Source organism: Durotheca rogersii (assembly GCF_024521655.1).
Source record: "Durotheca rogersii strain YMJ 92031201 chromosome Unknown GGS23scaffold_42, whole genome shotgun sequence".
NCBI lineage: Eukaryota > Fungi > Ascomycota > Sordariomycetes > Xylariales > Xylariaceae > Durotheca > Durotheca rogersii.
In genome coordinates this window covers 43,403-57,268 of record NW_026251273.1, presented here as the reverse complement: position 1 = coordinate 57,268, position 13,866 = coordinate 43,403, and the positions used below count along the sequence as shown (strand labels likewise).

Below are 13,866 nucleotides of genomic sequence, written 5' to 3'. Positions count from 1 at the left end.
GAAGACGCTGGCTGAACGGCTGACGGCTGATAGCAAGAGAAGAAGCATCGCTGCAACTTCGATCCATGCCAGCCACGGCGGCGGGTGGGCGGCCTGGCCTGTTCACACGTGCGCACCCATGTCCTCCTCCCCCTCCTCAATATCCCTCCCTTGACCTCCTCCCTCTCCTCTCTGAACCACTCCTCTCGAGCAAGCTCTACCTACATACATACATACATACGTACATATCTCCTACGTGCGTATACACATGCACACCTCACAAGCCTACCTGCCTGCCTGCCTATCCTCCTCCCCGCATCATCCAAACAGACCAGACAGCCCCCGCGCCCTCCGCAGACCGCGACTCTCTCTCTCTCTCTTCTCGCACACGCAGGGCAAGCGCCTACTCGCGACGTCTGCCAGAGCAAGACACGAGGCCATAATTACCGCAGCAGCGTCAGCGCGCCGCCGGTTCCCCTGCCCTCCCCCACCGGTTTGACCGCGGACGGGTCCTCCCCTTAGCGCATCCCTCCCTTCCCCCCCCCTCCCCTTCTCGCGCGCCACCGACTTGGCGCCTCCTCCTCATCCTCCTCCTCCCGCACTCGCACGCGCGCGTGGCTGGGCTGGTGCCGATTACGGTATCCCGGTCCCCCCCGCGTCGCAATCCAGGCGTTGGCGGACTGCCCAGAGAGCGGGAGGGCGAGGACCCCGTGGGCAGGTGGGCAGGCAGGCAGGCAGGCAGGCGCTATTCCAGCCAGGCCTGACTTGGCAAGGCGGGCGCTGCTGCGAGCCGGCGGGTGCGCCAAAGGAGGGGAGGGGGGTCACGTAAGCCGCCGGCGCAAAAGGACAAGCCGTCGTCGTATTTTCCGTATCGGCGGCGTCCAAGACGGGGTGCGAGCGAGGGCAGCAGAGCTGAAAAGGGGGTGGGTGTGGTAGGGTAGGGGTGTGTGGGCGGGAAGCGGGGACGAGGGCAGGAGGAGAGAGTTGGGCCCAGGGATCTTACCTAGGGATTAGCGAAGTCGTGAGCAAAAAAAAAAAAAAATTGGAATGAAAAGAAAAGAAAAATGAATGAAAGAAGGGGAGGGAAAAGGGAAGAGGAAGAGGAAGAGGAAGACAAAAAGACGATGCTTCGCTGACAGCACGCTGCGTCGATGTGCGGCAAGTACTCCGCCGTCGGTAGCTGATAGCTGATATTACGCGTGGCGGGTTATACGAATTTTCTTCCCCCCTCTCTCTCTTTCTTTCTCTCCCGCCTTCTATTCTACGATTAGTGCCTATTATTATTCTGTCGCGTGTACCACAGAGCCCGGCGTCGCGGCCCGCCTGGCCTATATACCTACCTACCTATTTCTCTCTCCCGGCCGCGAGGTCGGAACCCCGGCGGCCCCGGCCAACGCCGGTGGGTTAGGCCAGACACGCTCCGGGTTGGCGCGATCGGTAGTATATCCCCCCGTAGCATTTCATCGGCCCCATCCCGCTCGGCTGACCCCCGCTACCGGCAACAGCCGGCAGGCAAAACCTGTCCTCGCGTGCCCCGTCTTCGAAGAGCGACAGGGTGGGACGATACGACGCGCTAGCTACTGCCACGGTGGGCGGGTTCAAAAAAAGTGAGGGTTTTCGGAATGTGTCCCTGTCAAGACTGCTGCTGCTGCTGCTGCTGCTTACTTCGACGATCCGGATACCGACCGATGGACCATGTGTATGGTTCTGTATCTATTTATACACACGAAGCTCCACGAGCCGCGCGAGGCGAAGCTCGTGGTACCGCCCCGCTCCATTCCCCTTATACGGGTGTTTAGGACACTCCGTTCAATTCTCCGTATTTTATTTTACCACGTTCTCTCTCTCCTCCCCCCCCTTTTTTGCCCCATCGCTCAAAGCCACCTAGAGTCAAAAGAAATCAAGAGAACCTTATAGTTGCACGACATCTTCGACACAGAAACGTCTGCGTTTATCTGGTCATCATTCATATCATTAATAGGCTGCTTCTTCGGCCGAGTAGCTATGTATAATGTGCAGCACCCTTGCCCGCAGCCTCGCCACCTCCTTTGCCCATCCGGGACAACACCCAAGTTGATTCCTATCGCCGCGCGGGCAATGCTCCTTCTAAACACTCGTGCACCTAAGCGTCACTGGTTAGTCTCGCAATCTGTGCCAGCGTGTCAGAGTGTATATAATATATAGTGCTCACCTCGGGTCCCCACACGCCCTGGTTCTCCAGATATTTGCTCATCCCCTTGACCAATTCCATTTGCTCGTCCAACGTTAAGCCGGTGATGGCGAGCTCCATGACGTTGCCGAAATTGACCTTATGCTGCGCGATGAAGGTCTGGTAGTATACAAACGCGAAGAAGCCCATGATGAATTGGCAATCCATGCGATCGGTCATGCCCCCGTGGCCGGGGATCGAGTCGCCGAAGTCCTTAATCTTAAAGGTGCGCTTCAATCCTGAAGCGAAGAAGCCGCCGAAGGGCGCGATCAGTGACGCAAAAGTGGCGAGGATGATAGCGTGGAACTGCATCGGCTCCGTGGTAAAGGAGAGGCCGGTCCCCTCGGGGAGGAAGAAGAGCTGAGGCAGGGTATAGGTGTGGGGGAGAAACACGGGGTTCGGATCGCATTCGAGACCGGTAAAGATGGTCGAGCCGAGGTCGTTCACGGGACATATGAAGTACTTGGAGCGCATCAGGACATTAGTGAGGAGGACGCCCCAGATGATGGTCATGATCCAGGCGCCCAGAAAGCCCTCGACCGTCTTCTTGGGGGACAGCTTGATCAGCTGGGTTCGGCCAAAGGTGATGCCGCAGATGTAGGCGAAGATGTCGTTGCATATGACCAGCGACGCGGGTAGGAAGAACCAGATCATGCCCTCGAAAACATTGTTCATGACGAAGTGGGCCTGCACGACGATCAGGTACAGGGCCATGTGCGTCCAGGCAAAGTTGGTGAACTGGAACTTGAGGTGGCCGGCTTTGAGGTTGGCGACGAAGAAGACGAAGCCGATGACGTACAGCACGAAGCTGATGAAGCGGTGGTGCGTCGCGAGCGGCAGCAGGACCCGGTCGACAAGCACGATATGCTTGAAGTAGTAGATGACGGACTCGCCGTAGAGGAAGTACATCGTGGTCGCGAGCCAATACCAGTTCAGGCTCTTGGTGGGACGAAGCTGGCGCGCTCGACTCGACACGCTAGCGATCGCGATGACTTCCTTGAACGACACGACCTGGACGGCGGTTATGCAGGCGAGAATGTAGATGTGGCCCGAAAATAGGGCCGTGAAGAAGAGGCCGATCATGACGAAGGTGTAGAAGGTGCGCGTGAGGAAGTTGGCCTTCTTCTTCTCGTACTCGGTCTGTTCCAGCGGTTGCTACGGGGGAGGGGGGTAGAGTTAATCGTCAGCTTCTGAGGTCGAGCGACGCAGAGACAGGGAGAGGGACAAGGTAGAAGAAACGTACTTCGGTAATGCCGTCTAATTGCGGCAAGCCCTTGGACTTCATCGGCGACCCGGACCCGTCCTCGCTAATCTCGCTGAAGCTGGATCGCCTCCCGTCGGAAGAAACGTGACCGTTTCCGGTTCGGCTGGGGAACCGAACCCCACGGCGCGGTTTCGTCATGATGGCTTGCGGTTGGGTTTTGCTTGCGACAGCGTCTGGATCAACGTCTAGGTCTGCGTCGGCAGGACGAGTCGCGGAGCGCGGAGCGCGGATTTGTCAGGATTGGAGCTGCTTAGGTGGCCTTGGACGCGGCTCGAACGCCAATTGTTGGCAAGGCGGGTTGGTTGTCGCAGGTGACGGATCCCTCGGCTAGGCTCGTGCTCGTGTGCCTACGTAAGATGGTCGGACGGAGAGGTGGTGCTTCGAGGAAATGAAAAGCACTTGCGATGCGGCAGAGACTGTGAAGATGTCGGTCCCAATTTTGGGTAGGAGAGGGCAATGGACGGCAGTGGATAAGCTAATAAGCAGCCCCGGAGCGCGGCGCAGGGCGTTGACTGAGATGATGAGGTGCCAAGGTGGGGGACGTCGGATCGTCGGCGGATGGACGTCGAGACAGGCGAATAAATCGGCTTGGCCAGGACGGTCAATGTAGGGCGGATGGCTCGGGGTCGTCAAGGAGTCCGCTATCAGCCCGCGTCGGAATTCGGAATATCCAAGGGACGAGGGTCCAGTAGCGTGGCGGGTTGCGCGCCAAATTGGATGTGTGGACAGAGTCTGGCTGTGTTGAGATGGGTTGGTGAGGGAGGAGAGTGTGTGAGGAAGTGGATGATGACGCGCAATGCTGATCAGTTTAGATTCTGCTATGCTGCCTTTCTCATGCCTGTGCTCTCTTCCTTGGACTTCGCCTCGCTTCTCCCCCTCTTCTCTCCGAACTCTCTCTCTGTTTGTCTCTCTCTTCGTTGCAGGACAGCCCCCCTCCAACACCGTACAGGTCAATCGATGCAGGCAGGCGACAGGTCAACGTCGACGAAGTGGTGTGTGTGTGCAGCTTGCCCGTGCGCGTGTGGAGTGTTGGTGTGTATCGGTGCCCATGTCAGTATCTGTGGCCTTTTTTTTTTGCGCCCTTCTGGATTTCCTGATCCGGGTCGTTGACTTGGTCCAGGCTTTGGCGTTGGTTGGATGCGCTGTTACGTAGTGTAGTGTAGTGTAGTGCAGTGCCGTGTAGCAGCAGCACTATACCTTAGGTACTCAGTACCTAGGTACCTAGGTATGTAGGTACCTAAGTACCTACCTGGGCAGGTACCGGTACATCTATAGGTTAGGGGAGGCTGCCTTTGGAGGTAGGTACCCAAGATACTGGACAGGTAGGCGCCTGCCTCGTAAAAGGGTATTATTTTAGGTGCCGAAGAGGTAGGTTCACGAGGCAGGTACCTCCCAAGTTACTTAGGTGGGTCACCTTCTGCTATTAGAAAGTCGCAGTTTCTTCTTGTTGAGAAGTTCCCCTCAGCCCAGAGCTTTGGCGGTGCCGCAACTGGGTCCTTCAGGTCCCTCCTTCCTTAGCCTGCAATCTTAACTGACCTGTAGCTTCCCTCGACGTCAGTACATGTGGCCTGGCATGCCGGCATAATATGCAGCGCTTATGAGACACGCATAAATTGCACAAATCCCCCTGGTGTACCTACATTTTGTGGTTCCCCTTCGTGTCGCCGCTATGGCTGCTCCCCCTTCATTGGTGACACCTTCACATGTCAATTCGCCTCACGCCGGCGGCCTCTACCATACAGGTAACCATCTGCAGTTTATATACGTGCCTCCCTACACACGTACACACATCCATATCGTACACATACAGCAGTCAAACCCGGTTCCGTCTTTGGTGCCCAACGCAGACCCCTGACAGCTTCCGGAGCGGCTGAGCTCCTCATCTGGCTCCATTCAAGCCAAGTAATCCAATGCCCATTCTCTGCTGTAGGAGACTTTCGCCCGATTGCCGCTAGAATGACCGTAGTCAAGAATATTCGGATATTCGAACATTCGTTAGGCGTGGGCGTGGTGAATTCCAACTCACTATTGTTTGAGCCTCGTAACCCGACATGCCTGACCTCTTCGGCATATTTATCTAAACGTGTTCACTCATTTGCCGTCCCCTGTTCCCATCAGAGCGTCGACGCCGTCATAAATGCCACCATGCGTGGCCCAGTAGTCTTACACATCCACCGCTCAGGTCTTACGTGGTAGTTCGGTGTCTGGGTAGTCAGCCTACACTCGACTAACCGGCTGGCCGGCTGGTATCATCGTAACCAGGAAGGAGAGAGAAAGAGACCAAAAACACAACACTTCGATTTCTCACCCCCCAAAGAACCGTCCCAGTCCCTCGCCCTCTTCCGGCGTTACTGCTAGTTCGAGGAGCTCGTGCGCCAGTTCGGCCGTGTCCTCCGAGACAAGATCATCCGAGAAATTCAACCTCCCAAGGCTAAGCAGGTACTTTTGTGACCCCGCCGCCGACTTCGCCAATTTCCCCGACACGTTGGCCAGGTCGGCCGTGGCCGGGCTCGTGATGATCGTGTGCAGGAGTAGCACCGTGTTCGCCACCATGGTCTGCAACTCCTTCCGCGAATCGTCCTCCTCGCAAGACTCATACCGCATGTCACCATCGTAGAGCTCGTCTATGCACGAAGCCAGCAGAGTCGCGAGGCGTGGGATGGCCCAGCTGCTGACGGCCAGCTGTACGAGGCCAAACGCGGACCTGGCGAATGCTGCCAGCGTCCGCAGCGCCGCGTTCCGGACACTCCGATGCTTATATTGATCGATGTCCCAGCGCAACGGCTCGACCAGCAGAAGAGAAACTCGTTCGATCAGCGCGCCCGATACCACCTCCGTTGTCTTGTTTGGGCTGATGGGCCCGACACTATCTGGGAATACCGACGTTCGGATCCATCTAAGCACGATCAGGTAATCCTCCACCGGGTGTTTCTGGCTCAGCTGTAAGAGCACAAACTCCACGTGAACCTGGCTCCAGAAATCCACTCCGGGTTCCGTCAACCCACCCCTCACCGGTGGCGACGCCGCGCACCCCAGCGAGGTCAGGTACAACAAGGACAAAATCTCCGTGGTCGATATATTCGCGTTGAATTTCTTCCACGCCTCATCCGTCGGGTCTCCGGTGCCTTGGTTCAGGAATCTCGGTATGTCGACTTCGTAACACGAGTCCATCGCAACCGGTAAAAGAGACGGGGCGATGTACGGAGCGATTGCCAGGGTATACAGCTGTACCGTCAAGTAAACCAAAGAAACCAACTCCATTATCGGTTCCAACTATCGAGTCCGTTAGCAGGCGCTCGTCCTCGGCCTACCGAGGGCGAGGAAAGGAAGAGACAACCACTCACGTAATTCTCCTTGCGACAGCTGTCCCACAGCTGAATCACCAGCTCGCAAAACTCGATCGGCAGACGCAAAGGGTCCTCGGGATCGCCAATGATAGCTAATTTCTGAAAGAGTATCGAAGCGAGGCTTTCCATCGGTCTTGATGGCAGTGCAAAGCGAGCCAAGTAATCGAATGACGGCGAGTGGCCGCGCGGTGAGCTGTGATTCAGTAGCACCTTCATATACTTGGAAAGCAGTAGTAAGCATCGGGCTGCAGGGAGAGGGCGTCCTGTTAGCGGCAACTTACGTCGAAAGACGCGACCTTCGGCGCGGTATTTACGGGGCATGCGCCATTGTCGTCCTTTACGTCCGCGTTGTCTAGCAGCATCGCATTCTCGGAATGAATCTCGAGCGCCGAGATTGGACTATCGACGGCCAGGCGTTTCCGCTTTCCTTTCGTAGGAGTTCTCGCTTGCTTCGCAGACGGCTCGGCCATAGCACTAGCAACGGCTCCGGCGCCCTTCCCCCTCTGCCCCTTACTAGGACTACCTGCGATCTCTACGTCTTCGAACCCGTCCGCGATGCCCCACGACTTTGCAGCGGCGTTCTTCTTGGGCGTTACCGGTCCATCTATGCGCTTAGCACGGGCCAGCTCCTCCCTGAAGTCCCGCCTAGTGAACTCGAGCTCGGTAGAGGCGGCGAGTTGGGCGGCCTGCTGGGCAGCCTTGGCCGCCTCGAGAGCCCTCTCATGCTTCGAGACCTGATCTACCGTCTGTTTCTTCAACGTCTGAAGCTCGCGCTCGTGGTCTTCGCGTGCCTTCTCGAGCCGTTTCCGTATGATACCTATCTCGCCATCTTTGGTGGTGAGCCTGGTTTTCAGGTCTAATATTTGGGCCTGCAAAGAAGCAATCTCGTGGCTCGACGGTGCATTTTTCCCCTGGGCTTGCGAGGCTTGGTATCTCGCGGTGATGGAGGGAGGCGGTCGAGGTAGAGGAGGGGGGCCTATGCGACTGTAGGATGAGGGCGGGGCACGCGAGCCGGCGAGGGCTGTTGCAGGCTGCCGCGATGTCGAAGCAGCGGGCTGAGGGCGAAGGCGGCTCGGAGGCACAGGTATCGCAGCACCCCACGGCTGTCGCTGTTCGGGGACTATCCTGGAGGGAATCTGGGCAGTCTTCTCCGACAGCAGGGCAGACTTTCCGAGAAGCTCGTCCTTTACGATGGAATCACTAAAATCGTCGTCATCGAGAATGTAGAGTGGCTGGGCCTGCGGCTGGGACGGCTGGTACTTTTTCTGGGCCTGGGTGGATCGGATGGCATTGTTTTCGAGCTCCTGCAGGGCATTCGCATTCAGGGCATCGAAGTCATCGTCGGAAAATTCGTCCATGGCGACTCCGTGAGCCAGATGCGGCCACGTATAAGCCCATTGGCACCGCCTGTCCTCCTCGCAGGTATGGAGTCGGGAGACTTGTGGGACTTGTGCTGGCGTTGGCAAGCGGGTTTGGTGTTTTGTTGAGGGGGGAAATAGATCCCTTGTCAACAAGGAAAGAGGGTTGACGTGGTGGCAGCGGGCGGTAATCCTTATCATAACCTGTTATCGCCGGTTCCGCGCAATTGGGCAGATACCTAGGTGAATCCACCCGATGCTACCCCCGTCGGATCAGGGGGAAGTACCTGCATAGAGGGAGGCAGGGTACCTGGCCTAACCCGTGTACTTACATGTTTAGTACCTCTAAGTGCTGTACATAGCATACAGATACTTCTAGTGTATACCAGTGGAGGTGTACCTATATATAGATGCCGAGGCAGAAGCAGGTACCTAAACTACCCAAGGTACGTCCTCATCAGCGCTGGCGCTGAGAATACTATAGCGACAGCACCCCTCGCCTCGATATGTCGCTCTCAGGAGGTGGTTGTTCAACAGTGCGCCGAATCTCTACTCTGCCTGGAATAGGCGACAATCTCGGAACTCAAGACATATTCAGACTGATCCGGATTGCCCACATACCTACACCATCGGTATCGTTGACGTCATCGTCTAGTACGATTCCTAGGGTTCCATTATGGGACTCGCGGTCTTTTATATCAACCAATTTGGCATCGCTGTCAAAAACACCTCTCTCTCTCTGCGGCATCGGGGACCTCCCTAGCCAGGGGCGAAAAACGAAAAAAGGGTTAAGACAAGTTTCAACTTGACTCGAACAATTGAAATTTTAACGTTATAGGGAGTAGATACCTTACTTGCTTTGCTTTAGCTTTCGCTTTACTATATATACCTTATTTTTCGTCCGTTACGTTACTTAGAGTAAATAGATCAACTCTTCCACCAACGCTCTGTATATCGTTCATTATCATAGTCTCTGTATAGTACGAGAAGTTTCTACGCTCTCCATTCTATACTGCAGTGCTATTAATTAGCAGCAGTACAGTGGCCCACGTGCCCTCTACGGAGTACCCGCAGCCCACGGCCTCCCTAGGGCCTACGGACTTCCATCCTTATAGACTCCCTGCACCTTACGCAGTCTACGGGGTCCCATAAACTCCCTACACTCCACCCTATCTACGGACTACCAAGAACTCCGCGGACTGCCGGGAGTATGTTGCGCCCGTGGAACTCTACGCCGGGCACCATAGCCCTTGGCCTGTGTCAGACCGAACTTGAAAACTTAAACCTATTTTTCAACCCTGTCTCTAGCCCTACTTACGAGCCCGGTTGGGGGCCTTCGGGTTCTAGAGCCTATGGCCTTCTTCCGCTGCGGCGAAACCCCTGCGAACCCTGCTGCGCCGTGGAGGATAGTGCGGTATGGTTCGAGCAGATTCGTTTGGTAGTCTTATCAAAGTGCCGAGCTTCGACACTCGGTGACTGGATGATTCCCCGATTACAACGAACCACGTCTGACAACCACACCTTTTGTGCTCCTACCGTATTCTAATCGGGAGGCCTCTCCTGGCCGAGTTCTAGGTCTTGGCTGACGGACTACGAGCAAGTCGGGCTATATTAATGGCCATTGGCGTCCTTCCATGCTTTCCTTCCTCTACTCGTAGAGCGATACATATCGCCCTCATCAGGCTGAACTCCAAAATATCTTACAAGAATCCAATAATATAATGAACCCGCCGAATCAACATTACTACGGCCAGTACCCGCCAGCTGGAGGGCCGCCTCTTGCTGGGCAACCTCAGCCAGGACACCAGCCGCCCCCGCAAGGCTCTGGTTCCTACCCACCTTATACCCCGCCTCCTGGAGCATCGGCAGCTCTAGGCCTGCCCCCGTACTCTAATTACAATGCCCCTCAGGGCCCGCCTCAGCCGGGCCAGTATCAGCCTCAGCCTTATCCCGGGGGAGCGTCCTCAGACTTAGGTGGATATCCTCCAGGTCAGGCAAAGCAATATCCAAACCAGCCTTATCCTCATCAACCTACGCCGCAGGGACAATACGGACAACTGTCTGCTCTATATGAGCAATATCCTCCAAACCCCTATCCCTACCAAGCTCCCAATGCCAACCCACGGGTTCCGGCGCCCCCCGGACAGTGGCCACAACCGCATGTGACCCCACAGGGCTACGGTGTACCTCCGACACCTGCATCGCCAGGCTATGACCCGGCCCAGAAGGCGTTCTATGCGCCGATTGATACATCGGCAGATGCGGAAGCTATCCGCAAGGCCATGAAGGGTATGGGGTGTAACGAAGCAGAGCTGATCCGCGTGTTCACGGCACCCAAATACGACAACCCTTGGGCCTTGGCACAGCTTGTTGACGACTATAATAAACGCTTTATTCGAGACTTGAAGAAGGATATTGAGAGCGAGACACGTGGCGACTTAGAGACCGCATTGCTGGCTCTCATCCGGGGCCCGCTAGAGCATGACGTACGAGTCCTCATCAAGGCCCTCGACCGTATAGGAACCGATGAAGGCGCCCTCATGGACGTCCTTCTGTGCCGGTCGAACGCGGATATCCGGGCCATAACTGCCGAGTACAAGCGGATAAAGGGCAAGGAGCTGTTAATAGACATCAAGAACGACGTCGATGATGCGCTATTCCGACTTTACAGTATGGTGCTATCGGCCACGCGGGCGGAGGACTCGGCGCCGTTGGTAGCCGTTGAAATTGACCAGAAGGTAACGGAACTACAACGCGCAACGGAGGGCACCTTCGGTGCCAACGTGGTATCCGTGGTGCAGATATTTACCAGTTCCAACGCTGCTCAGCTCCGCGCGATCTCGGAGGCGTACCAACGGAAATACCACCGCTCCCTCGAACACGTCATCGAGAAGGAGTTCCGCGGCGACATGGAAGACGCGCTGCTGTACATGCTCGATAGCGCCAACGACCAGGCGCGCTCGGACGCCCGGAGGCTGGAGACGCCGCTGTGCAGCACCCCTCGGAAAGACCGCCTGTTCATCAACAGAGTCGTCAGCCTGCACTGGGACCGCAACCGTCTGGACCAGGCCAAGGCGGCGTATCATATGCATTCCCAGCTCAGGGCGTCGATTCGCGGAACGGTCAGGACGTTGCTGAGCGGAGACTACGAGAACTTGATACTTGCCCTCCTTCGCGAGAGGCAGTAAAGGGAGAGGGAGTGGTGCCAGTTGCCGGCAAAAATGGATTGCCCAAGCACGTGGGTGATGAGCGCTCATTTGTGAGCGGATACGAAGTCGCGGTGTCCAAGGATATGTGTTTACTAAACTCGTGAGCAAGATGGCCACCGGCCATGGTAGCTAAATAGGACCTTGCCATTGCTTGACGAGGCTTGGCTGTAATACTGCTTGCCCATGTATTTTGCTGCTAGAGATTTATGACTACCTCGGGCAGCCAACCGTGCTGCTCGGTATTACAATCTCTGAACCGTTCAATGGCTGATGGATATGAGACATCAGGACCCCGTTAGACTAACTAAGTATCCACTGCCTGGACAGAATGAGAGAGAGACGCATGGCGGTGACGAGGACCGCGTGGTAGTTTGCCAACGCCGGTGGGGGAAATGGTGACCGGTCGGGCCACGATGACAGCGACCTCTAAACCCTCAAAAATAGTTTGCATTAGCAATCCCCCTTGACGTGTGCTTATAATCATGTCTCGCTATTTATCACGTCTTGCACATGATAAAGCTTACTATAACTGAATCACGATAGACCGAGGGGCTCGTATTCGGCCCAATCTACGTCAGGCTGACTAGAGAACGGACGCGTTGTTTCTCCTCTACGTCATCGCGCCCGCTCCGAATTCCAGCGACGATAAAATACCGTCTAGGCGACGTGGCCGGAACCGGGCTTGATGCCTATTTCCCCGTTCCCGTCCCGCCGCCGTAGGAATTAAACAATGTGCCGAGGGCCCGAACAGAATGGGTCACATATCCGGGGTCTCTCCACGGTGCCGGGTTCCGAGATCTATACCTAAGTGGTAGGGAGCTGCCGGCCTCGCATTATAGACCTAGGTATGTCAACGAATTTGTATCTAGAGTCTTGCGGCCGCCGCTAGGGGTTGGTCCGGACACGAAGACTTAATTAAGCTGTAGATACGGCTGGGAAAGCAAACGGCATCGTGCGCGCGCGCGCGACCCGTGTTTGCCGCGGGGCCCGGCCGCTACAACCTACGCGAGGGCGACGACGCCAGGAGCCTGAAACATGCCATCGCCTTCCCTAAAACTGCAACCGGCGGCGGGAGTGCCCGAAGTGGATACGAGGACGGGCGAGAGAAAAGGGAGAGGACCCGAGGCCCGACGGAAGCGAGGGAGGGAAGGAGATGGAGACGGTAGAGATTGTAGATAGATGGTCTCGGCACACGTGGGTGGATGGACGACGTGGGATGGCATGACATGCATAGGTAGGTAGGTAAGGCACTAATCCGATCCCGAAAATCCCGTTGAGGCCCTAAGACGCGACCTCGGCGCTCGACAGGGGGAGCGGGAGAGCAGCGGTGGTTGTGGGAGGTAAGGCGCGAAAGAGACAGAGAGGGTTAAATAATAACAGAGCGAGGGGGGACACGACGCTTAATTGGCGACAGCGAGAGTGCGGACTCTCGTAGGCGGGCAAGCGAACTGCGTAATTGTCTCCCTTGCCCGCTAACAATTCTCTGTGGCATAAGCATATAGGCATGCGATGCCGCATTCGACCGCCTCTCTGTCTTCTCTCGCCTGCCAGACCGGGCACTCCGACGCAGCTATCCTTCTCCAGCCACCCACCCACTCGTTCGCCTGCTCTTGCGTGTCTCTGCTCGCGGGTTTCAGGACGCCCGACTGTGCGAGGGATCCGCGGGGCGCGTTTTGGGTCCAATTTTGTGCGGTACGAATCTGCACGCAGTGCGCAGGTGTGCGGCAGACAACTGCGGTAGACAGATGTAGTGTGCACGCCAAGCGCGCGAATCACGGAATGGAGGGGGGCGCGAAGAGGAGGGGGAGGAAGGACGGAGCACCACAAGGGGCTATCAACACGTGACTACGTGTTGAGTTGGCTACCCGGGGGTCTCGAAGTACCTGGGTATTTCTGGCCGGCCGAGGACCAGAGAGACCGGGCGGGAAAAAAGCACGCGCCATTTTTCTGCAGCTCGAATCCGTTGCAGTTTTTCCTTTACTTTTTCTTCATCTCCTGCTGTCCTTCTCCGGCGTGCCGTTCTCCCGCATGCGCTCGTCTTCTTATTTTCTTCTTTTTTTTTTCCCCTTCCTCGCAGGAGGTGGAGAAGTCGATATCTGGTTAGGTTTTCCAGCCACCATCTACCGATACGTGCACCATCGCATCCAATTGGGGTCGAGGGCCTGGGGTTCGGGTGTATCTGGTTTATTACGTACATGACATCGATGCGTTCGCCTCGCCGAAACCGAGTGCGCACTGTCTTGGCCTTTTTTTTCTACACGCAAAACACCTTGTTCGCCGTCTTATGCACCTGCTCTTATTGCATGTACGCGTAGGTAGGTACTTATGTATTAAATTAGGTACCTGTACGGAGATGCGATCCGACCGCATAACCTACACAGACGCTTCGGATGCAATTCCTCACCCAGGTCCCCTGGTGCCGACTCCAAGCTCTCCACCACATAGGCAGATACCCGATAGAGAGAGCCTGGGTGTCTTTTTCCTACGGTGATGGGAGGGC

General features: G+C 56.3%; 3 protein-coding genes across 3 annotated transcripts; 1 reads left to right on the top strand and 2 right to left on the bottom strand.

Annotated features, from left to right (window-relative positions):
- Nucleotides 1-1,433: 1,433 nt before the first annotated feature.
- On the bottom strand, nucleotides 1,434-3,828 carry GGS23DRAFT_390147 (phosphatidate cytidylyltransferase). Its single transcript, XM_051513508.1, has 3 exons — nucleotides 3,432-3,828; nucleotides 2,171-3,343; nucleotides 1,434-2,101 (listed from the first exon to the last, which is right to left on the bottom strand). Exons 1-3 carry the CDS (start codon nucleotides 3,588-3,590, stop codon nucleotides 2,060-2,062), a joined length of 1,374 nt encoding a protein of 457 aa, XP_051367517.1. The 5' UTR covers nucleotides 3,591-3,828; the 3' UTR covers nucleotides 1,434-2,059.
- A 1,928-nt stretch (nucleotides 3,829-5,756) lies between these two features.
- Nucleotides 5,757-8,157, bottom strand: GGS23DRAFT_600998 (uncharacterized protein; the record flags this gene model as incomplete). The annotated part of the gene is made up of 3 exons (XM_051519154.1): nucleotides 5,757-6,725; nucleotides 6,797-7,018; nucleotides 7,081-8,157. The coding sequence occupies 3 exons, from the start codon at nucleotides 8,155-8,157 to the stop codon at nucleotides 5,757-5,759; spliced, it is 2,268 nt and encodes a 755-aa protein (XP_051367516.1).
- Nucleotides 8,158-9,214: 1,057 nt separating this feature from the next.
- GGS23DRAFT_588383 (Annexin) lies at nucleotides 9,215-12,051 on the top strand. Its single transcript, XM_051517546.1, has one exon. The coding sequence runs from the start codon at nucleotides 9,879-9,881 to the stop codon at nucleotides 11,343-11,345; it is 1,467 nt and encodes a 488-aa protein (XP_051367515.1). The 5' UTR covers nucleotides 9,215-9,878; the 3' UTR covers nucleotides 11,346-12,051.
- Nucleotides 12,052-13,866: the final 1,815 nt, after the last annotated feature.